This window comes from Alternaria conjuncta (assembly GCF_024043145.1).
Source record: "Alternaria conjuncta strain BMP 0040 chromosome Unknown scaffold_2, whole genome shotgun sequence".
Taxonomy (NCBI): Eukaryota; Fungi; Ascomycota; class Dothideomycetes; order Pleosporales; family Pleosporaceae; genus Alternaria; species Alternaria conjuncta.
In genome coordinates, this window is record NW_026250091.1 from 2,185,421 (window position 1) to 2,208,409 (window position 22,989).

Genomic DNA, 22,989 nt, shown 5'->3' on the forward strand with positions numbered 1-22,989 from the left:
TCATCATTACCTCCCATCCCTCACCCGTTCATTACCAACCCCTCAATCATTCATTCATTCGTTGACCCCTCCGTCTCCCTAAAAACCTGCTTAACCTCCTTCCCCCTCCACCGCTCAAACAACTCATACCCAAACACCAATACAATCGGCAAACTCACCATTATCGCCGTCACCCTACGCGACGCGGGCTTGTATTTAGGTGGTAGCCTGATGTCGGGTGTGGGCTCGATGAGGCGCGTGGGGTGTTGTCGGTGCGGTGGAGATGGAGGTGCTTGTTGGTTTGAGGGACGGATGCTGGTTGGGTAGGGATTTGGCGGTATGTGGCGGGTGGAGGTTGTGGGTTTGGAGAAGCGTGGGTACGGGTTGGGAAGTGGGGAGATAGGTGAGGGTGCTTTTGTGGGGTGTGAGGGGAGGGGGATTGTTGTTGGGCGTGGAGTTGTGGGGGCTGTAGTCGGTTTCGGAGGAGGAGGACTTGTGGATGCTGCTGCTGCTGTTGGTTTCGACGGTGAGGACGCTGGTTTCATTGTCGGTTCTTGGGTCTGGGGTTGTGGCGGCGCTGTCTTCTTGTCCGTACTCGACGCTACCTTCTCCACGACCTTCGCAGCCTGTGCCTTCTTCAACGTCCCTTTCGTTTGTACCTCCTCTAATATCTTGCTTGTGAAGGGCGTGACGGGCGTGGGTTGTTCGGCCGCAATTGGCGACTGAGGCGCATCTTTCTTCGCGGCAGGAGTGGCAGCAGGAGCAACCGTCTTTGCGCTTTTCGCAACAGTCTTCTTCTCTTTCTTGACTTCCACGGGTTTTGCCTTTCCAGCAGGCTTCGCGGCGACCGTCTTTACGGCCGCCTTGCTCGCTTCGACCGCCGGTATTGCCCCCGCATCCTCGGCTACGACTTTCTTCGGGCGTCCGCGTTTCTTAACCGCGGGAGCTTCGCTTGGTGGTACTGATGCCATTGTCGCTGTTCAATTGGCGTGCAGACAGCATGCGCAACGTGTCTGAGAAAGTAGGGAGGGCGAAATGGGCGTTGCGACACGGCGACTAGGGCGGGCGCATTTCGAGGGGTGAAGCGGGAAATTTTGGGCGAGTATGATTTAGGCGGAGATGAGATGCGATGCAGGGATGCGCGTGCATCCAACGGTTCGTAGCGTGTCTGGGGACAGACGTGACTTTACTGCATGGCGACTAGTTTGCATGATGGGTAGCTAGGCACTCCATGTGTATGTCATTTCATTCATTCAGATGTCTACGTTACAGCATTTACAAACTCCATGACATGTATTGTACCGGCAATTCCATCAACTCCATCAACTCCATAGGACGATCACAACTACTTCTGCGCTTCTTCCCTCTTCACTCTGAAGAAGGCCAGCTTGGCGAAACGTCCTAATTGTCCCCAGTAGTGCCGACCAGCAGAGTGGTCCATGATCCTCTCTAGTAATCTCACGACCGCCATCCTGACATCCTGTCGGGGATGAAACAAGCCTAGACTAAGATAGAAGAGACCAGCATCTGGGATCACACAGAGCAGCTGCAGAATGGTGTCGTACTGCAGCTGCGAGTTCGCCTTGCGCTCAGAGTCGTTCGCGATGGAAAGTGACTGGGCCATGGACGACAAATCACTCGAAGAGGCATTCGCACTCTCGCTAGGTGGTGAACCCGCTTCTTCCACACACCGCGCGAGTGCAAGATAAATGCCCGCGGATTGATCGTGTGTAAGTTTCAAGCATCGCAGCTTGTCGTGCTGGTGGCCAATATCAAGACCGCGCACTGGTCTCTTTTTCCAATGTCTCGCGAGATCTTGGACGCAACTGTAGTAACTCCTTGTGTTGCGCCAGCCCTCGATACGGTGTACATTTGCAGCGAGCTCGCGCAGCTTATGGTTCTCGTCTGGCCAGACGTAGCCATGGCCAGAGACACCATATGCGCCAACGTCGGTCTCGTGGGAGCCAATGTACAATGCCGAAGCGCCATAGACCGTCTCTTCGAAAGCGGCCGCGATGCGAGTGAACTTGAGTACCCACGAACGCCACTTCGCTCTGATAGCATTCTCGCCGTGACGGTTGGCGATGCTCTCGAGAAGTCTGTCCATAAATTGGGTGTCGCCGGTTGGGTCAACGCCGCCACCCTTGCCGTCAAAGGCTGGTGGTGCACCTGGCCCATTTAGTGGTAGGCCCTGTTGCTGGAAGAACATTGACCCCTCTGTGGGTGACGCCGTTTCAATGCGATTGCTGATCTTCATGCGACCAGTCGGTAGATCGCAAAGCAAATCCCACCACTCTGGCTTGTACGAGAATGCAGGGTTGGTGACCCCAGCAATGAAGCCAGGTACCTTCAGCAGATCATCTACTTTAGTAAGATCGGTGTATGGGAACGCATGGCGAACGAAGCCACGGAGAATGCCACCAGAGGCCAGAGCGCATGCTGCCAGTACAGCTTCAGCGACTTCGCCTGAAGGGCGATTATGTCCGATGAAGATGATGCGCTTCTGTGTGAGGAGGGCGTTGACGAGGACGATGATGGGGTGAGTGAATGCGCCGCTCGTAGTCAGATGTGGGTGTAAAGCGAAGGGCTGCGGTTGCGCTGCATGGGGCGCGGAGAAGGTTTGGATGAGCTTGATCAAGGAGAAGTCGCCCACAGTCTCTGGACTCAGCGCGGTGGGTATCTTGACGGGGACAGGTATGCCGTTGTAGTTGATCTTGGACTCGAACTCGTGCGTGTCTCGCGGGACGGTGTACGTCTTCTTCCGCGACTGAGGATCTGAAGAGGTTTCGACGGAGTCTCTTGCAGCGTCGAGCTTCTTCCTCTGCCGGACCATGAGCTCAAACTTCTCCACGAACATGTCTTTGGCATCGCTGGCGCCAAGCACGAAGTTCTCCAGGGGTGAGAGTCTCGGGAGAAGTGAGAGGTCCATGGCATTGAGGGCGTTGTACAGAGATTCGAGCGTCTCCAGGACAGGTGCTCTGAAGTATTCCTCGAGAGCCAGTAGCAGCAGGGGCTTGTATATATGCAGGAAAGGATGGCGCGTGCATATAGCCATGGCTTTGACGATGGCACCTCTACATGTTGTCAGTCTTGCCGGATATATGGAGACGCTCTTCCTACCTCTTCACTGTGTTGTCCTGCTTGGTGTTGACCAGGTTCAAGACATAGACCAACGGGGGCCCGTCAGGGTCTGGCTCCCCTTCGCTTTCAGTGTCGTCGTCTCCGTCATCGTATTCGTCTTCTTGCTCTTCAGTGCCGGCAGTCGCATCGTCTTCACCATCATCTTCCAAGCCCTCTTTCCGCCGCCGTCTCCTCCTCCTGCGCTCTCTCCGTGCCTCGCGCTCCTCCTCTTCGGCTGTGGTGTCCTTGTGCAGGAAGAAGATGGTCCAATCTTGGCTGCGCACGTGGGCCTGATCGGGCAACATGAGCTCTGCTAGCATAGTCTCGTCTCCACTGATAGCCGCCGGGTACTGGTGCTCCATGATGGAGCCGCGGTCAATGTCGAACGAGGCGACCAGGATGTACTCGACGTGGTTCTCAACTGCGTCGGCGGGATACTGCGAGCGCAACTTGGCGGTTCCTCTGGGAATGGCGGCCATGGAGGACTGATACGACTCGTCGTGCGAGGACTGGATTGAGTCGTCTTCGTCGCCCTCGCGGAGCATGGGAGGTTGCGGGGAGCGAGCTTTCGGATGGTGGCCATTGCGGGTAGAGGGCGATCGCGAGGGAGGGAACGAGGAGAAGGAGGGCTGGCGTTGCAGGGAAACAGGCTGAGCGGCATTGGGCCCGCTTGGCCGCTGTGCGATTACTTCAGCCATGAGTGTCTCCATCTTCTTCTGTACGGGCACCTGGCGACTCGGATGCTACATTATAGATCGACGGCGCTAGGGGAGCCTAATGTAACCGTCCCGAAACAACATGACGCGCTGTAGCTGGCGGTGATGGGGAACTGATCGAGCAGGCCGTGGGTCTGGGAGCATGAATGGCTACCGCATAGTATCCGGAGCTGTGACTATGCGTGTGACCCGCTATGCTGCCCGCAGAGAGTGAACGAACCCTGCATGCCCACGCCAATTACCCACGTCAGCTTATCGATAGGCTCGTTGCTAGGCCATCCCATGGACAACACCAAACAACGCGACGACCAACGACATCACCAAAACGAATATACGCACCATGGTATGCTGGACCCTTGTGAATTGCACGAATGCGACTAATCCAGATATGCAGTCTACAACACCCACGCCCTACAAGCCCTCGCCCCTCTCCTTCAACAGCCCGCGACAGTCGCCCTTCCGGAGACCAGGCTCCATCAGGGAGAGCTCACCCTCTACCCTGCGGCCGTCGACGCCGAACAGTTCGCCTCTAAAGCCCAAAGAGACTCCGACTTCCCCTGCGCAAACCCCCAACCGTCTGTCCATCGGGGGCAACCCATCGCAAAACCCGCCATCCTGGCTGAACACACGGGGGACGACGGGCACCCCAGAAGCGCCCAATTCGCCTTCTCGGAATCTTTCACCTGGACGCAATGTCTCGCCAACGCGAAATGTTTCCTCGTCTTCGCAGATGACGGTGCGCCCTCTAAGTACATCGTCCATCGCAGCCAAGTTTGAGGCCGCCGGGAGGGACGACGCACCACCGCCTCTGTTCAGTAGGAAGAAGTCACCACCTGTCGAGAATATCGAGCCAATTGAGAGCCTCAAGCCAGCCGAGATTTATACTCCAGTTGAGGAGCCTAAGCCGGTCGAGACACACAAGTCAGTCGAAACCTACAAGCCAGTCGAAACCTACAAGCCTGTCGAGACCTACAAACCCGTCGAGACCTACAAGCCAGCAGAGCGCACAGCGCGACCAGCACCCATGCAACGAATGGCCTCCAGCGACGCCCTCTCCAAACTGCCCCCACCCCTCCTCCACAGCATGCGCGAGTCCTTCAGCGTCATGGACCGCGACGACGACGGCCACGTCAACTCCGCCGATGTCGCAGACATGCTCTCCCAACTCGGTCTCTCGGCCACCCCCTCCCAGCTCTCCACCTACTTCAACGGCGCGCAATCCATCAACCTAGCCACCTACCTGACAACGCTCTCCGACCTCCTCGGCAACCTCTCCCACCAGAACGAACTGACCGCCGCGTTCGAAGCCTTCGATGACAACGACGATGGTCAGATTGATTTGGCGGAGTTGAAGGACGCGCTGTTGCATACGGCGCCTGAAGCTGGCGAGAGGAAGTTGACGGAGCGGGAGATTGATATGGCTATTGAGGGGTTTAGTGGACGGAGGGCCTTCGCTAAGGGAGGGAAGAGCTTGGGCAATAGGACCGAGGTGTTTAGATGGCAGGAGTTTATGTCTAGTCTTACGGGTGGGGGTGGTAATGGTGGGGAGAATGGCGAGGGAGCTGCTGCGCCGGCGTAGATATATCCATGGGAGGCAAGTGCAATTGTGTTTCGTTGAGAGTTGGGACTTTGGGTTTATGCGCAAGGAAGTGCGGGTTTATGTATACCAATGAGTGTTTGATTTATGCACGAGCAGTGCTTGTTGTTCGGTATATATGTCTACGTTTTGTGTATACCTTGCTTTGAGCGGCTACATCGACTCTTCCGCTGAAGTAGCAGCACTCCCCAAGCCAATTGCATGTTCATGAGAGAAGATTCAATTACTCCGAGTCTAATGAGCTCGGACTGTGTGTGGACCAGATGCACAATTCCCAGGAGCTAATAGCAGCTGAACTGCAAACCCATTGAGTCGACCTTCCCACCAAACTCGCGGCAGCAGACATAGTATCGCTTTTGAACAAGCTAAGTCTCGCTAAAGGCCAAGAATGGCTCTCATGCATTCCAGATCCATAACACTCTCCGTCAACCCATTCACTTTGCACTTCTACCCTTTCTTCTGTAGCGCGATCTTTCCAGATCTTGCACAGTTCTGTGTTGATTGCTACGGTCCACCCACTCCTGATACTTCTTATCCTCGGCCAAATATTTCTTATCAGCTTCTTCAGACTGCTCCTCACTTGCTAGGTCAATAGTGAGGAGGTCATGATCTTGGTCTAACTTATGCTCAGTCTCTGGGTCGTGAATAGGTTGACGTTGAGTTGCGCGGTCAATGCAGTGAACAATCGCGTCGACGATGACGGTAGGTGTGACATCTTTCGTTGTCGTATTATCGGGAAGAGAACTCGGAATGTTGCGGCCAAGGCGAGCGTTTCTGATCCTATACCCTTCTCGGCTTGTGAAAGTAGTGGAGTTGGGACCTGGGCTTGTGTCTCTGTCTGAACCCCATATCTGCCAACCGTAAGCAGAACAGCGTGCTAAGAACAAGGTCTCCAGTTCGAACTTCTCGTTTATCTTGGTAATCTTGAGATAGTGGGTGGATTTGTCGGTCCCGGCGTCGTTGTCGTCGTGGTATAAGTATTCGACATTAACTGATGGCATGTGTTAGTTTCTATCCTATATGCTCGAAGAGTAACAAGAAAATCTTTATTCTCCGCACTCGAAAAACTTACTTGATGGATCGCAGAGATCGATCTGCTGCTTCTCGTAAGTTCGTGCATTCGCTTTTCCGTACCAGCCCTCGAACCACACTGTACCGTCTATAAGGTCGATATGCAAAGTTCCGATGTTGCTTTTGAAGACGGGTTGTGTGCGAAAACAAGTCATGTGAAGGTGGTTAGGCCATGGAACAGAGTCGTGCAAACTCCTCGCGCGCTTGTGTGGCTTAGGCTGTTCCATGTCTTCTGTCGCTTTACGTTTGAAGGGACGGGTTTCAGTGGTCGAGATGATGCTAAGACTCAATGCTCGAGGCCGAGCGATGCGTTCTGGGTTGGGTTCGGTGTTCACTGTCTGGATAGTGCTGTTCGATAATTGTGGCGGCAGCATCCCCATGCATTCGCAGCTTGTCGATGTCTCGGACATTGTCTGCGTGAAGGCGCAAGCTGTCATGCTACCCGCGTTGGCGTTTCCCAAGCCTTGGAATGTCCAGTCCACCACTCCGCCATGTTCGCTTTCGAAAGTTACCTTCAACACTCCATCGTTTTTGATCAGTCGTAGACTCAGTCCAACTGCGCTTGCCTCAAGACCGGATTCCGGATCCGCGACAGTCTCGTCATCGAAATCATCGAAAGTGTCCCTAAAGTCTTCCTCGTCCATTACATAGACCGTTCGCTTTTTGTTGGGCCGTTCATGATTCAGTGTTAACGTGCCTGACTGTAGGTGTTGCACACACAGCGCGAGTCCAGCAAACCAGACAAGGGAGCCCCTCATCTTCGTATCTGGTATCTGCGAACAGTGGGTGAAAGCTTGGTTATTGCAGGCTGAGGACCGGTAGGTCAGAAGCTTTGATGAGTGCGTCCCGAACAGAGAAGGTAGTGAGGAGATTGTTAAGTAAGTGACAAAACGGTAGGTAAACTCAGAAGGAAAAAAAGTAGAAGAGGTAGAGACTTCACTATCACTTGGATGTCTCTCACCTGTTCATACCATCAGTGGAAGTGCATGCTTCCTGCCCTTCCAAGTGCGAATTTGGTCTCTCACCGTCGGCCTACCTCTTACCTGACCAGCTCGGACATGATGTCACTCCTTGATGATTTGTTTGTCATCTCGCAATTGAGATGAGTTCTGATCGGGAAGTAACAACCCATCCCTTCGAGACCTTGTGAAACAGTACTGATCATCGTCACTTCCTAAGCAAATACGTTGAGGCTCTGCAAACCTGAACCGGGCTACGTTCGGCGATGAATGTTCGGCCTGATGACACAGCATACCAGCCTCTTCCTTTCTCAAGCCGCCCGACTCGATCCCGAGACGGGCCATGAACAATGACGGTGAGCAAAGATGGGAAACAAAGAACATGTTGGTCCATTAGGAGCCGTTGCCGTGGTTCATGCATGGATGGAGGCCTTGAGAACCCTGTAGCTAGCGTAGGCTGGACACGTCCGGTGGCTCCTGCCATTGGAGGACAGCACACGTGATGTACAACACATCGGCGCGGATTAGAAAGCTCCAAAAATTGCCATCCACTCGTTGGATAATGGCTGTGAATAGTGTTGAAATAGGCCTGAAAGCGGCTAGCACTGGTGAGCTGGCCGAAAGAGGTTGCAGCTATAATATGTCATCGGGCGCCCATTGGTTTAGACGTTGCAGCACAGACGCAGTTCGCGCGCTGCATGAGCGATTGGAGAGCTTCCACCATTTTATATCTTGACCCGACCCCTCCTCACATCCCACCGTTGCTCCATACCGAACATGAGTGGCCCGGGAGAAAATCGGTACGTCTGAGCAATGCGCACGCGAAGCTGTGGGAGCCTAAGATACTGACAACTGCCACAGCTGGCGGCGGCAGGGTCAAGCCAACCGCAACTCCAACTCGGGCGCAAACACCCCCACCAAGGACAATGCAGGCCGGCAGCAGGCCATGCCAGCGCCCACGGGGAACGTATGGGGAGCCAAGCAGGGGAAAGGACCAGGCCCCGCGACTGCACCAGCTCAAGCGCAGCCCGACCAGCACGTACCTGTGAAAGAGTTCAATGCGAACGAGGTCAGGGACTTCCTCAAGAAGAGTACGTTTATAGCATTGCTGGAACGCGATATGGCATGAGCTAATCGATTGCAGAATACCTTGAGAGTACAGCCAGTATGAACCTCTCCATCACCCGCGCGCATGTCCAGAAGACTAACATGCTTTCAGACCAACCCTCGGTATACCACAAGGTCCCCGGCGACTCTGTTCCGACCCGAAGCACTGGCGCATGGGGCAAAGGAGGTAAGGCGTCATCGAACCACCACCGAGGCTGGCATACTGACCGAGACCAGGCACCATGACACACCTCATGCCGACCGGCCAGGACTTCTTCACACAGCTGAAGAAGCAGATCGCCAGTCTCGAGCAGACCAAACCCGCGCAATAATCGCATACACACCCGATATCCATTTCAGCGGCATTATGAGGGCATTACAGGAGTTCTGTGGGCATTGAATTGCATGGGTGCTATATGGCAGTACCTATAGCGGCATGAGTAAGGTCATGTTCAGGCGTCTTGGAGTTTGTGAGCGTGTTTCGGCCCAGCTTAGGATGATCGCACGCGATACCCATCTTGAAAGTGTTTGGGGTTGAGGTTACACAGCATTGGAGAGCGTTCGGATGTAAAAGGTCGTATTGTCTGACATGTGTCTGAGTCAAAACGCGCTATCAGCTATGAAGAATCCACGGTCGTTACTGAACCGATACACATCTGCTGCAATACTAGTGTATGAGTGAGATACGAGCGTCATCGTATCAAGGTCACCTGCTACCAGGATACCCATACCCCTTTCACTCGTGCAAAGAAGGGTCCACAAGCCTTCGCGCAAGCCACTAATTCCAAACACACGGCAAGCGTCAACAAACACCAGGCTCGACGGCTCGACGGCAACCGAGGCTCCATCGTTGTTATTTCGCACGCCTTGACTGCACGCGCTCTATCGCTAAGCGGCACAAGCCACTTATCATCACGCATCATAGCACCTGGTACCTGAGGCGCATCTCCGCAGCCACAGCCAAGGCGGCACCATCGCTGAAGCTCTGAGGCCGTCAAGACGCCGATACCCCGCCACAGGACCTCCTATCCCAGCGCAATTACATAGACTTTTGGCGGCTTGCTAGGGCAGAGCCGCGTCGTGCAGGTGCTGCGAGGCTGACGCGCATTGCGCGCCCTGGATCACGGTTCACTCCCGCGTAGATCTCCGACTGGGGACTCCTAATGCGGTCCGCCTTTGTTCATTTCCGCGACTTCACGAGCCTTCGACGTGTTCGGAACACCGGCGACTATCGCAATACCACGACAACGCCATGTCGTCCCCTCCCAGCACTCCCACCCAGCGGCCTGCATCTTCGCACCGCCGACACCCCTCCAGCCTAGACATGTCACACAACACCGCATCGAGACGGCAGTCCTTCACCCGCCGCAACTCTGGCTACTCGCCCATAACGCCGCGCTCATCGCAAGATTTCGAACACAGCCCCGCGCACCAATTCGACGGCGGAGGAGACGGCAATGGCTTGGGCAACCTGGCCGACGAGCTCGGCGAGATGTACGACGATGATGACGAAGGCATGGAGGGCGAATACGGCGAGGAACTGGACGAAGCACAAGACGAGAACATCGGCACGGCTGTAGAGCACGACGGCTCTTATGGAGTCGACAGCGCAGCTAGCCTCAACGGTGTCCGGGATAGTGGGGTTGCCATGCAGGACTCGTCTCCGGCGCGCCTCAGTCCAGGGTCGGCCGTTAAGACGAAAAAGCACACAAGGCAACGGTCGCTGTACGATGGCTCCGACTACGGCGATGACTCTGACCTGGAAAATGAGGGCATCTCGCCCGCGCTCGACGCGCGGATGGCGGCTATCGAGAGTCTGGCACGGAGAGGCATGGAGGAGAATGGGAGCGCATCGGACGAGGTGGTGAAGAGGGTGACACAACAACTCCGAGATCTTGGCAGCCAGATTGCTATGGAGAATGGAGCGACGAGGTATGTACCAACTCGCAGGCATGTCCAGTCATCGCTAACAAATCCCAGACTAAAGACTGCTCACGAGGCTCTGACAACGCATCTGACACACCAATCGCGTACCCTCACGTCCATCGCCGTATCCTTCTCAGGCCCATTCGCCATCCTTCCCGACCCGGAAGACATCGACGAACTTCTCCCCATCATACAGAACACACTGGAGCTGCTACCCCACCCTTCCGCCGATCCGCTCGTTGCCATATCCCACCTTACCCACTCGAGCCGCGAACTCATCCAACACCTCTCAAACGTCAGCGATACCCTACACATGTCACGGCAAACAACCGCAAATGCAGCCAGAAGGCTCAAAGTCAGCAAAGAACAATTGCAGGACTGGAAACGCGACAACGAGAAGACGCAAGAGGGACAGGAATACATCGAGCACGGGGACTGGGACCGGCGGCTCAAAGAGAGGGAGGCGAAACGGGCATGTGCAAATGTGCTGGATGGGTTTGAGGACGTCTGTGGACAGTGGAGGAAGAGACTCTGCGAGGGTCTGGGCGTCGCGAGTGCGTAGACCTTCCCTGCGTGTCTCTCTGGGCTGTTCTACCTCAGCGAGTCTTTTGCAGGGCTCACGACTGACCCAGTACAGGCGCGGATGTCCCGGACGAGGACGCATATAATCGCCCTTCTTGGCATCCTTCCTCCGCCAGCACAGTGCCGGAACCGCCGGCAGAGGCAGACTGGTCCGACTGCACTCCAGTGAAGGCAGCGCCCAAGAAGCCGACTCAACAAACCAGCACAGACTCGATGTTTCCAAACTCTTCGGATGAGATGCATTGATCACCACTTCTTTTTCCTATGTTGTATTTGTTGCATTGATATGGCATGGCAGTAAGGTGTTTTTGGCGGCGGCAACTGATAGAGGGAGAACCTGGTAATACCCCATTTATATCTATAGCTTCAGGACAAGCGCTTGTCTCATTTGTAGGAGTTGGGGGCCTTTTGATAGATGAAGAATGAAAGGCATTACAGTATTGCAGGTGGGAAGTCGCTTTTGGAAGTTGTTGTTTGGATATGGCTAACTATGAGATGTGCTGATAGCTACAGATGATACAGCTCATGCTAGCTTCCGGATTGAGCTCACGTCACTTACTCCGGTACCTTCGACGACCTTGGCCTCAATGACCCCGTACACGGGCACCTCCTTGAGTCTCTCGACGATGTGATGCAGTGTCGGCAGCGCCTTCCAATCCAGAGCATCAAAAGAGATCTCAGCCGAGCTCGCCTTCAACGTCCGCCCGACCTTCTTCTCCACGGTCTTCGCATCCTCCTCACCCGGCAGAAAAGTGGTGTATTCCACATCCGCCTGCCCGCGCTCCTTGCTACCCATGTTACCAGTAGCTGGTACATACTTGTGCAACAAAAGGCCTTCGTCTTTCGGAAGAGGAGGAGAGAGTCTTGGCGCCTCATCGTTCGTTGCGGAATGTTCCTGCAGTCCGGACAGTGACATGCTGCAGAACTTGGATGACATCCAGCCTGCGTCGAGCGTCCACTTGCCGCCGTCACTCTTCACATCGAGCTCTGCGAAGAGCTTGGGGAAGCCTAGCTCCTCCCTTCCACTCAGTATGGGATCAGCTAGGTTCTCGAAGAGGATGGGTAGGTATGTTCCTGTCACCGTCTCGCCATCCGCTTTCGTGTGCTGGATACCGTGGATGTACAGTCCGAAATGACTGTATCCCCTGCCACCAAGCCACTCCAGATTGTCTAGCTGCGTCACCGCAAAACTCGCATAGCAAGCTGTATCGGCAACCGCAAACTTCAACTTCTCCGTCGGCAACAGGTTCTCCAACACAGTCCGGCTCGTCTTGAACTTGATACTAGCTGTCTTGAACGTAGCCTTCGACCCATCTCTCGGCCGTCCAGCGAAGTCTTGTCTCGGGCCTGGCATCGGACCAAAAGCCGTAGGCATCCGCCAGAACAGACCTTTCTTGTTCTCCCACTCCCATTTGCGGAGCATTTGGCTGGAGTAGTCCCATTCGTCGTGGCCGAAGTTGTAGTTTGTGAACTTGTGGGGGTCAACTGGGGGGCCGCTGCCGAGATCTTTGCCTGCTACGCGGGAGTACTCTTGGATGGTGGAGGCGCGTTCGTATCTGCATTTTTCGTAGAGCTTGAGGCGTGCAGGGATGGAGTCGAGGGGTGTGCCGAGGGGGAGCATGACCGCGAGGGAGGCGGCGTCTTCGATGGCTTGGCCTGCGCCTTGTCCTTGGTCTGGGATGCGATCAGCTTGATTCTCGTTACGATGATGAAGCGAGGACTGAACTTACGAGGTGTGAATGGATGTGCAGCGTCGCCAATAAGCACCAGCTTCTCATCTGTCCAGGTCGGCAGTTGGTCCATGTCCAGCAACTCCCACACCTTCAACGTTTCCTCGTCCGCCATACCCAGCAACTTGAGCACCGCAGGCTCAAAGTCCTTGTACACATCCAACATCTTGTTCAAGTTACCTTGGTTCTGCCAGTCACTGCTCCCGGGTTCTTTCGGATCAATCTGACTCTCAGACGTCGGATGAATACAAACAAAGTTCAACAACGTATTGTTAGACGTCGGGTACACAACCACTCTCCGATCCCTCGCAAAGATCATAATGAGATGGCCCTCCTTCTCCGCAAACTTGCGCGTCATCTCATCATCCAACGCCCGCTGCCTGGGAATCAGGAAACGGAACGCGCTCTTCCCACTCCCAAAAGTCTTGATATTCTCCGCGCCAGGAATCCGGGGTCGAGCCTTGGAATGCACGCCATCTGCGCCAACAACAACGTCGCTCTGGATCTTCTCTCCATCTTCTAATACAACAACACCCGCCTTAGCATCAACATCCACGACCTTCGCCCGCAGTCTAAGAACAGCCGGCTTCCCCTCCCCCTCCTCACACGTAGCCAATCTCTTCAACTCACTGTGCAGACTCACGCGATGCCCAAGCTGCCAGGGATGCTGCCACCTCGCCGCGTCGTGCTCGAGCGGCACGGTAAAGAGTTCCTTGCCATTTGGCAGCATCTGCGTCATCAGACGACATGCTACCGCGCCTTGGGCTTCTGGGACCATGCCCATGCGACGGAGGAGACCGTTGGCGTTGGGTGCTAGGTGCACGGCTGCACCGAGTTCGTTGGCGAAACGGGAGGCTTCCAGGAGGGTTACTGTGTGTCCGCGTTGACGCAGGAAGATGGCTGCGCTGAGGCCGCCGATACCAGCGCCGCAAATTGTTATTTTGAGGGGTTGTGAGGATGAAGGTGTGTGCCCGTTGATACCGTTGGTACCGTTCGTGAAGTCCATGATGGGTGTGTATGAGAGAAGCGCTGCAAGATGCTTGAAGTTGCAACAGCACAGTATGAGAAGAGAGCAAAGAGTATGTCTCAAGCCCCAGATGAAATTTGTCTAGATAGCTCTGGCAACTAGATCCCTTCTACTTCTGCCGGTTCACAAATCGTGTTTGCCTTGATGATCGGTTCAAGATGGGGATGGGCGCCCTCCACTTCCCGGCGCTGTGGGTGTGGACATGCGGGTTAGTATGGGTGGGTTGGTGGTAGACTGAATGCAGGGCACTGTGAAGGCGCCTCTCGGAGTCCGAAGGTGATTACTATCTGCGGAGTGAGCTGTCGCAGTTCGCAGGCTAAATGCGATGTGGGTGGTGGTTGGTGGCGCATGCTGACTGAGCCGAGGATGCGCGTATGTGGTGTTCGCTGCATGTATGTCATGAGGGATGCCTGAACGAGATCGACATGCGCGTTGGGTAATATACTCTGGAATGAAGCATAGAGCACTGCAAACATGATTTTGACGTTTCACAAAAGGTTGCAGCAGTATCATGGATGTAGAAAAGAATTGAGAATTGTGAGCGCCGTTAAAATGTTGGTCTATGTACACCATGTCCCTCACCACTCCCCACCAATCTTGTATCCAACATTCCAGACTCGTCCCAGAGTATTCCGCCACGCCTTGGACAATGTCTGCGCATAGTTGTTAGCGTGCACGCCCTCCTGGTCAAGCTCAAATACTCACCGATTCCAAGAATACGCCTGTGAACATGACTCCGACAAATGCTTGTTCAATGCCGTTCAAATAGACTCTCCGCTCGCTCTGATCGAGTTCGTGGTTGATCGGGCGGTACGCAGGCACACGGCGATGTTCCGTCGGCCAGTCGCTAGGGTTCTGCTGTGATTGCGTTGACGACGTATTCGGTGCTGGATGCGCATTAAGGCTTGTATCGAGTCCTTCAGTCTGTTCCCCGCTGTGATGGAGATCGTAGTCTGCGAGGGTGGCCTCGAGGTTGTAGTGGATCGGGTTGGCGGTGGTTGTTACAGACATGTTGACAGCGGTAGTGGACTTGGTGGGACAAAGTTGGCGACGACGTCTATGGAAACAACAATATTACTACCCCGAGCGACGTGAGATGGAAGTACGCGTCCCTCGCGGTCCGAAAGTTGGAGACACGCGGAGAAGCTGGGGGCAGGGGTCGCAATCGTCGGAATGTGGGGGGATTCATCGCGCCCGCGTACTGTCGGCAGCATTGCCGGCGCAAATGGGCTGACTGCCGTGTCAGAATATCCGTACACCTCCTAGAGCTTACATTACATATCGCAGTCTGGAGGACATTTCTTCTGGAAAATCATTTTTGTTGTTCGGTCTGTTCCTGCCATTTGTAATGTCGTCGCCCATCACCCCCGAAGTTGCGCTGGCCAATCTGCAGGCGACTGCGCTTACTGCCCGCTGCCACAACGCTCTCTTCCGTCTCAAACAACTCAAATCGCTGCATGATGCGCTGCGCAACAGCAGCAATGCAATCGCAGATGCTCTGAAGCAAGATACGCACGTGTCGGATGAAGAGGCGATCACCGAGGTTGCGCTTGCCCTGGATGTGGTCAAGGAGCACTATGGCTCGATTGATGCGGCCAAAGAGCTGGAAGCCGAGTACAGAATCACCAATGGCAAAGATGCTAGTGATAAGAGAGAACCTTGGGGTGTTGCGTATATCGAGCCTCAAAGAAGTCATACGCCGTTCTTCTCGGTCATTGCACCTTTGAGCGCTGGTCTCGCAACCGGCAGCTGCATAGCACTGAAGGTCAGTTTTCTGCAACCTCAATACAGAACGCCATCTAATTAGATTGCAGCTCGAGAACAACCTTCGCGCTCTTCCTTCCCTACTCCGAAAGCTGCTTACCGAAGCTCTCGAATCAGATACCTTTGCTGTCACCTCCTCCGATCCTCCTTCAGACTCACTATCAGCCTGTCTGCAAGTATTCCAAGAGACACAAGTCAGCTCGCCAACATACACACAACTCGTATCACCACGAAACAAAATCGTCGCAGTTGTGGACCGCACAGCAGATCTCGCATCAGCAGCCGAGCAACTAGTAACAGCACGCTTCGCATTCGGTGGAACATCACCATACGCCCCCGACGTCGTCCTCGTCAACGAGTTCATCAAGAAGGAATTCCTCGAGCACGTTCTTCGACACTCCCTCCCCTTCCTGGCCGGATCCAGTGGCGTGTCAAACGGCTCAACCAACGCAAGAGAGCACAAGAAGTCTTCACGCGTAGCAGAAACCTTCCAAGCGCTCACAGACAGCAAGTCCTGGAAGCTAAACACCATAACACAAGGCGACAACGGCGCCGTCGTCGAGCTCACCAACCTCTCCTCCCTACCATCCAAGTCCCCACAGCCCGTCTTCTGCGTCTCAGCAATCACATCTTTGGAACATGCTATCAGCCTCGTCGAGGACGACCTAGACCCCCAACAGAGTCTGCTGGCTGCATACCACTTCGGCACCCCGTCCACGGGCAAATATCTCTCACAGTTCGTCAACGCCGACGCGTCATTCACGAACAGCATTCCCTTCCGTCTGCTTCTCGGCCCGGCTGCTCCGTCTTTCCAGCCCGTCGATGTGGAGAAGCGATACACAGCCCAGCATTTCACTCGTATCTCGCCCGCATACATCGCAGCACCTGCCTCGCAAGCGACAATGTCGAAGGTCCTTTCGGGTAAGGACTCGAAGAAGGCAGCAGCCGAGCTGCTTAGCAAAGCGACACAGGAGATTAAAGAGAAGAAGCGCGCTGAGTCAATCGCAATTGGTTACTTTGAGCAGGGTATCTTTATCGGGTTGGGTGTGTACGGTATTCCTATTTTGACATGTATTGGCTCGGCGCTATTCTTTGGTGTGCGGGCGGGCTTGAGGAGGTGGGCGTTTGTTTGAGGGTGGGGTGTAATATAGATTGAATGGTATTGCGCATTCTTACAGAGAGCTAGGTTATTGTGTTGCGTGGTTGTCGTGATGCGCTAATCATGAAGATGGCAGCGCGATGCTCGCTGGTCATCAAGAACACGGGCGCCAGACTTAGGAGAAAGAGCTAGAATGACTGTGCACTTGAACATCACGAGGAAAATCAGAGAAGACACGCTCAATGAAGACGTTAATCCGAGATTGTACACTACGTAATACGGTGAGCACTAACGGAGCTACTCAGCAATAATAACCCCAGGTCCGCATCTCTTCTTACAAACCCGCGCCCTCGGGAACCCACTTAGCAGTCCAGATCCTCAACCGCTTCCCCCAGATCAACATGGGAATCGTCAACAGCCCAAACACACCCATCAGCATACCGAAGATACCAAACGGCTCCGCAGCACCCTGATGCGTAACCCACTCGCCGACAAAGAACGTCCATGCGAAACTAATGATAGCACGCACACATGTAACAGCAACAAAGCAGTCTCCAGCAAGCATCCCGTAGGATTCAATCAGGTAGTTGAAGCCAACGGATGGCGCTTGCATGAGCCCGAGAGCGACGAGTCCGAAACCGAATTGCAGACCAACCCAGCCTGTAGGCGAGGGGTTCTGCGCTACGAAGCCGAAGATCAAGGCGCCGATTGTGGCGAGGGCGAGTGCGGGCAGTGCGGTGACGAGACGGGATTCAGGTTCCGAGAAGCCGTGGAGATCTTTCTTTGCGAGGCGCTTGGTTGCGAAGTCGGCGATGAGGTAGGTGTAGACCTGGAAATATGTATTAGTAAACGCTAACCCTGATGGTAGGGTTATAGGAACTTACGCATCCGAGAAGAGCGCCAAAGATACCGCCGATGTTGATGAGTCCGACGTTCTTTCCCCATAGATAAGGCGGCGCGGCAACGAGTTGAGGTCCTACACTCGACATGGTGACGATGAGACCGACGAGGCCGGCGTACCACCCTGACACTAGCCATACACCCGGTAGTCTGAGCGTCTTGTATGGAGCAAGGAAGTTTTGCACGAGACCAGGGCGGTAGGACCAGAGTCGAAGAGACTTAGCGTAGGAGTAGGATGGGTAAGAAGATGGGCTGGCGGCATCTGCGACGACGACTCTCTCTTTGGTCTCAACGGTTTGCTTATCGGGGTCGTCGGAGAAGGTGACGGTGGTGGATTTGCGGTCGTAGAGGGTTTCGGCTTGGAAGAAGAGGCATAGGACGAATGTGATGGCCGAGAGGAGCACGTTCATCCAGTGGAGCCAGGAAAGGCCCATGTCGGCGACGATATAGCCACCCGCGACGGCGCCTACAAGGGAGCCGAAGGACAACATGACCGTGTATATGGCCTGTGGACGTTCTGTTAGTGCCAGTCTACTCGAAAGATGTGGGAAAGAAGACTTACCAAAGCACGTCCACGCTGATGCACAAAGAAGATCTCACCAACAACATCCGGGCTCACAGCATCAGCCGGCCCACCCCCAATACCCATGAAGATCCTCGCAGCCACCAGACTGTTGAAGCTAGTCGCAAGACCAGCCCACATACTCGAGAAAATCAGGAGCAACAAGCTGCCCAGCACAACCGGGCGGCGACCGAACGTGTTCGCCAGCGGAACCCACCACAAGTTCGACGCGCCCAGCATGAGAATGTTACACGCGATGAAATACGTCAACTGCGAGAACGTCTTTGGCGGGAAGCCAAACACGCCCGTGGACGCGTAGATGGGCAATGCACTTGAGATGGAGGCACTGGTGAAGTTTACCACGAATGGATGTATCGACATGACAGCCAGCACTGCGAGCTTGCGCCACATGGGCAGATTGAGAGGATCCGCTGGGTCGGCGGATGGCTGAGGCACGAGACGGATCTCATCGTGATTTGTTTGCGACGCTGTCCATTCGAGATGTTCTGATGGCAGCTTTATTAGCAAGACGTTCAGGGGAGTTGGTGATATCTTACCAACGAGCGTTGCGGTTCCTGGCGGTCGGGCATTCTTCACCTCCTCTTTCGAGATGCTGAACGCCTGTTTTAGAGAAGTCATCGCGATGAATCAGTAGCAATCTGATGATTCAGGGCGAGCGAGAAAACCGCGGAGATGATTCTGCGATGCCGACAATATCCAACAACGGTGGTGTTTGCGGCCATAGTCCTCCAATCTAAATAGACCGCACGGTCGAACCGTTGAACAACACGCCTTTGCAAGGCACGTCGGTGTGTTACGCCTGGCATCTCGCCGTCGACAAATCAGACAGGCTTCATAGCGCCTCACAACACTCTCATTGGACGCTTGGACTCCGTCGCATCCCCAGTCTGGGGTAACTCGGAATGTGGAGGCGACCAAGACCATCTGGATACGGCCAAGATTTGCGGGGTTTGCATCTGGAGAAAGCTAGTTGCAGCGGATTGTGCAAGGGAGAAGCTAACATGACGGCGCGAGATCGAGTTTGGAATCCTTGGATCTGACCTTTTCCGGCTGTGCGGTGGAAGGATGCAGCGAGATGCATTGACATGTGGAGAACGGGTGGGGAACGTGCGCGGCTTTGCTGCATGTGTACTGTGACAGTATTGCCTTGGCGTGATGAGCAAGCATGGGGCATTTACGTGCGTAAGAACCGTCCAGAGCGCTGGGCTCGAGGTCGGCACCAAGGATTGACGGTCTTGATCGCTATTCACAGGCTTGAAGCGGGAGTCATCCATCCGCATGGGCTGGCTCTCGGGTGTTGAATTAAACCGAACATCTCATAGATGAGATATGACTATTACCAAATGTTGATGAAGAATAGCAATGCGCCGGCGCTTCATGATATCCTACATATAGTCGTACATGTGCGAGTCCAAATTACCAGTATACGTGCTGACTTGCTCATTTTATGGCAGATCGCAGGCCTTCCAGCAATTGCACCAAGTTGCCGACCAGCGGCGGAGAAGGTTCTGACGCGTCATGGTGCGCTCGAAGCAGTTGCGTCAAACCGTCCATGACTCCACAAACATCGCTCAAATGGGTAGGATGTTGTGATCCGGAGTTTTTGATCGCCGGTATACCGCGATCCAGAGTAATGAACTTGCGGGCGCTCAGCGAGTCGTCACCGTTGAGCACAACAGCCGTGTCGATCTGTTCTGTTGTTACGGATCGTCTGAGAAAGCCGTAGACCCATAGTATGAGCCCCGCATGATACACAGCAATGGCGTTGAAGTTACTAAGCAGAGCTTTTGGTAGCACCTCAGCGGCGCGCAAGATCTGACCAGCATGCCACAGTGCTTGACGCGCTGAGGGAGTCTTTGCCCAGTCTCGAAGGCCGGGGTACGCGCTGCGTGCTTCTTCTTGCCCTTCGATACCCGCGAAGAGCTGAATGTCATCGAGAGGTGCGTTGAGATGAACTAGCAACATCTCCAGTGTTATCTCAATGCTCTTAGTCATTGGAGGTGTGCTGAGCCTGAAATCTTCCAGCTGCTTTGTAAGCTCTTGGTAGCGCGACGACAGAATGAGGCTGCTGGTTGACAGCGACTGTGACCTAGATGTCAAGGCGCACATCTGACGATATTCCCATATTGGACCCCACATCAGGTACAGATAAGTCGAATTTGCATAGTCGTGTTGAGTGAGGTGCTCAAGATCAAGTAGGCATTCGGTCGCTGATGGTCGCTTCGCAGTTGCCGATGCGTCATTCAGGTACGCCATTTTCCAGTTTGCGGCGGATTTGGCCTGCCATAATGAGTTCGGACTCGGCAAGGGTAATTGCATCTCCGCGTAGGAAAGCAGTGGTGGCTTAAGCAATGCCATCGACGACTGCCGATCGAACTCGAAGGCGCGATGAACCAAGCGAAGAAAGGACTCTTGGTTAACCCAACTCAGCCACTTGTCTTCCAAAACAGAGCCCTGGTCGTCAGGAGACGGACTGATCTCCTTCCAAGTCGAACGACGAAAGCGACCACCACGGCGAAGCATCGTCATCAGCGGCTGGAGAAAGCTCTCTGCAATCTCCATCTTCCGGCTGATGCCACTCCACATGCCAACTTTGAGTTGCAGCAGGAACGTCTGCAAGTGCTGAAGATCCCTGATAGCTGTGTTGTCCTCTTCGAATGATTTGGACTGCCCTAATCTGGAAGCCTCATGCAGAGCGTAGCCCAGCTTTCGCAAAGATATGTCAGGAAGAGTGGCCGCTCCAGCAGACACGACAGAAGCAAGCAACTCCGGGTTCAACTTCGAGGGTGAAAAAGTAGGAAGGTGAAACCACGTTGGCGCGTCTATCGATGGCGATGAGAGGAAATACTGGATCAGACCGTCCAGTAGTTCCATGCTAGGAAATGCCGATGCAATACGTTTGACGTTCTCTCGGCTACAGGTGTCGAGAACCAAAGCCATCAACCGGTCGCGGCTGGCACGTGGTAGTCTAGAAGGAACGTCAGTATAGATCTATTGTACGCCATAATCGCGGAGCTAAACATACTTCTCTGCCACAACGCGGCGGTGTGTGAAGTTTGAGCGTCTATAACCGTCCTTCTCTGTGTCCGGGACAGCCAGGTTGACTTGTTCCGCAGTGGGGTTCCTGGAACGTTGTGGAAGATAACGCCAGATGCTCTGCTTGAATGCTTCCGCCCTCACAGGAGCCGTATCAGTCTCGGGTACGGGTTGCTCAGCGCCATGGGCGTCCGTGGATGGTGTATCAGCAGCGAACGGGACCTGGAAGTTGTATTGATCAAGGAGACCGAGATCAAGGTCGGTCAAGCCAACATCTAGATCGAAACTGAGGTCCATAATACCCCGTGGAGTTGCCTGGCCAGAAAGGAACGCTTCGAATGGGGGCATGCTGCGGAAATAGTCTGGCAAGAAGGGATTGTGCCCTGGCGTGTTGTCAAAGTGCGCAATCGAATTATCGAAGAAAGGCATAGATGCGCTCGGGTCTTCGTAGTTCTGGTTCATCGCGACAAGGCCGCCGCCGTTGTTGGGCGGTGGTGGCTGCATGTCGCCCATACCTGCTGTCCTTGTCTCGAGATCGCCCGAAGCTACGGAGTGTCGGTGCATTGTATTCGCGTCGGTAACGACTAGGGTCGCGTGGTTGTGAAAAGGTTCTGGAGTCTCTGAGGTTGTAGATGCAGATGTATTGACGCTGCCGCCGTGAGCCGGCAGCGATGAGGGGTAATCGAAGCCATTCGACAAATCGAGCAGATCCTGCGCCGCATGAACTGCATCAATCTCATGTATGTCGTTTTCGTCTGTAACCGGGACTTCAGGTACCCGGCAGGGTATCTTCTTCTTCTTGCATCGACTGCATGGCTTCTCGTCTTCGCAGCGGAGATGGCTCTGGGAGCAAGCTTCGCAGGCCTGAACGACTCTGGTGTCGCGAGCGATCTCGCGCTTTTGTCGCTTGCTTGCAGGCTCTGTGTCGTGATTTGTTACGTGTCTTTTGAGTAGATCTCTGTAACATATCAGCGGAGTATAACTTTTTGCATGCAATAAAGCACTCACATTCGCGCAAAGCCTTTAGAACACACGGGGCAGATGTAAGGCTTAGATTTCGTATCTGTCAGTGCTGGATTAGCATGGTGAATGGGACATGATGAACATCAAAAGCGAACAAGATGCTCAAGACGCGAAAAAGCAGTTCTTTCGGCGCGAGTCAACGACGCGAACGCGTCTGACGCCATTATGACGGCCAACTAGCTTCAATTGCAAGTAGTCAGGCACACGGCTGACGGACCACATTGTTCACTAATTCTAAAAGCACTTACGCGCCCTCACGTGCCTCGTAAGGTGATCCGCTCTCGTGAAGGACCGTTTGCAGGTGCTACACTGGAATAGGCGTGGTGGTTCGGCTTCTGCACTGGCTAGCTGGACATTTGCTGATGTCGGGGCAGTCTGCATGCTGAGGTGCTATCGGGTGGCTTCGAAGAACGATGGCATCGGGACGGAGGGACAGAGGAAAGTGGAGGGAAGCTGGAGATAAGGTTGTGGGTGGAGAGGAATGCGGAGATCGACAGGACACGGGCGTGCCTTCTTCCCCTCGGCTAGACGCTCGGCCTCTCCTCCAACCCTCCCCACATCACGACTTTTGCCGCCGTAAGCACCTGGGACTGCCTATACAGCGCTGATCATAATGGGTAAAGCTTCCAGTGAAGCCGCGTGTTGGACACGACGTTTGCCAATTTGGCCGTGTGATATCAATATCGCGACAAGTCCGCCACAACCTCGCGACACGGACATCTAACCTGATCATCTACTATCTTGGTCATCCCTTCCAACTCAGTCTTCGG

General features: G+C 54.4%; 11 protein-coding genes across 11 annotated transcripts; 4 read left to right on the top strand and 7 right to left on the bottom strand.

Moving 5' to 3' along the window:
* Positions 1–50: 50 nt before the first annotated feature.
* J4E85_001847 (uncharacterized protein) lies at positions 51–950 on the bottom strand (the record flags this gene model as incomplete). Its single annotated transcript, XM_051466131.1, has 1 exon — positions 51–950. One exon carries the CDS (start codon positions 948–950, stop codon positions 51–53), a length of 900 nt encoding a protein of 299 aa, XP_051330688.1.
* Positions 951–1,324: 374 nt separating this feature from the next.
* Positions 1,325–3,809, bottom strand: J4E85_001848 (uncharacterized protein; the record flags this gene model as incomplete). The annotated part of the gene is made up of 2 exons (XM_051466132.1): positions 1,325–3,053; positions 3,100–3,809. 2 exons carry the CDS (start codon positions 3,807–3,809, stop codon positions 1,325–1,327), a joined length of 2,439 nt encoding a protein of 812 aa, XP_051330689.1.
* Positions 3,810–4,155: 346 nt separating this feature from the next.
* On the top strand, positions 4,156–5,394 carry J4E85_001849 (uncharacterized protein; the record flags this gene model as incomplete). The annotated part of the gene is made up of 2 exons (XM_051466133.1): positions 4,156–4,158; positions 4,210–5,394. The coding sequence occupies 2 exons, from the start codon at positions 4,156–4,158 to the stop codon at positions 5,392–5,394; spliced, it is 1,188 nt and encodes a 395-aa protein (XP_051330690.1).
* Positions 5,395–5,846: 452 nt separating this feature from the next.
* Positions 5,847–7,127, bottom strand: J4E85_001850 (uncharacterized protein; the record flags this gene model as incomplete). The annotated part of the gene is made up of 2 exons (XM_051466134.1): positions 5,847–6,403; positions 6,485–7,127. The coding sequence occupies 2 exons, from the start codon at positions 7,125–7,127 to the stop codon at positions 5,847–5,849; spliced, it is 1,200 nt and encodes a 399-aa protein (XP_051330691.1).
* Positions 7,128–8,219: 1,092 nt separating this feature from the next.
* Positions 8,220–8,881, top strand: J4E85_001851 (uncharacterized protein; the record flags this gene model as incomplete). The annotated part of the gene is made up of 4 exons (XM_051466135.1): positions 8,220–8,242; positions 8,304–8,533; positions 8,587–8,736; positions 8,787–8,881. 4 exons carry the CDS (start codon positions 8,220–8,222, stop codon positions 8,879–8,881), a joined length of 498 nt encoding a protein of 165 aa, XP_051330692.1.
* A 992-nt stretch (positions 8,882–9,873) lies between these two features.
* On the top strand, positions 9,874–11,037 carry J4E85_001852 (uncharacterized protein; the record flags this gene model as incomplete). Its single annotated transcript, XM_051466136.1, has 2 exons — positions 9,874–10,481; positions 10,530–11,037. The coding sequence occupies 2 exons, from the start codon at positions 9,874–9,876 to the stop codon at positions 11,035–11,037; spliced, it is 1,116 nt and encodes a 371-aa protein (XP_051330693.1).
* Positions 11,038–11,580: 543 nt separating this feature from the next.
* J4E85_001853 (uncharacterized protein) lies at positions 11,581–13,793 on the bottom strand (the record flags this gene model as incomplete). Its single annotated transcript, XM_051466137.1, has 2 exons — positions 11,581–12,731; positions 12,788–13,793. The coding sequence occupies 2 exons, from the start codon at positions 13,791–13,793 to the stop codon at positions 11,581–11,583; spliced, it is 2,157 nt and encodes a 718-aa protein (XP_051330694.1).
* A 599-nt stretch (positions 13,794–14,392) lies between these two features.
* Positions 14,393–14,825, bottom strand: J4E85_001854 (uncharacterized protein; the record flags this gene model as incomplete). The annotated part of the gene is made up of 2 exons (XM_051466138.1): positions 14,393–14,467; positions 14,520–14,825. The coding sequence occupies 2 exons, from the start codon at positions 14,823–14,825 to the stop codon at positions 14,393–14,395; spliced, it is 381 nt and encodes a 126-aa protein (XP_051330695.1).
* A 337-nt stretch (positions 14,826–15,162) lies between these two features.
* Positions 15,163–16,711, top strand: J4E85_001855 (uncharacterized protein; the record flags this gene model as incomplete). Its single annotated transcript, XM_051466139.1, has 2 exons — positions 15,163–15,579; positions 15,629–16,711. The coding sequence occupies 2 exons, from the start codon at positions 15,163–15,165 to the stop codon at positions 16,709–16,711; spliced, it is 1,500 nt and encodes a 499-aa protein (XP_051330696.1).
* Positions 16,712–17,011: 300 nt separating this feature from the next.
* On the bottom strand, positions 17,012–18,778 carry J4E85_001856 (uncharacterized protein; the record flags this gene model as incomplete). Its single annotated transcript, XM_051466140.1, has 4 exons — positions 17,012–17,506; positions 17,562–18,083; positions 18,140–18,645; positions 18,697–18,778. The coding sequence occupies 4 exons, from the start codon at positions 18,776–18,778 to the stop codon at positions 17,012–17,014; spliced, it is 1,605 nt and encodes a 534-aa protein (XP_051330697.1).
* Positions 18,779–19,600: 822 nt separating this feature from the next.
* On the bottom strand, positions 19,601–22,600 carry J4E85_001857 (uncharacterized protein; the record flags this gene model as incomplete). The annotated part of the gene is made up of 4 exons (XM_051466141.1): positions 19,601–21,074; positions 21,186–22,154; positions 22,205–22,259; positions 22,468–22,600. 4 exons carry the CDS (start codon positions 22,598–22,600, stop codon positions 19,601–19,603), a joined length of 2,631 nt encoding a protein of 876 aa, XP_051330698.1.
* Positions 22,601–22,989: the final 389 nt, after the last annotated feature.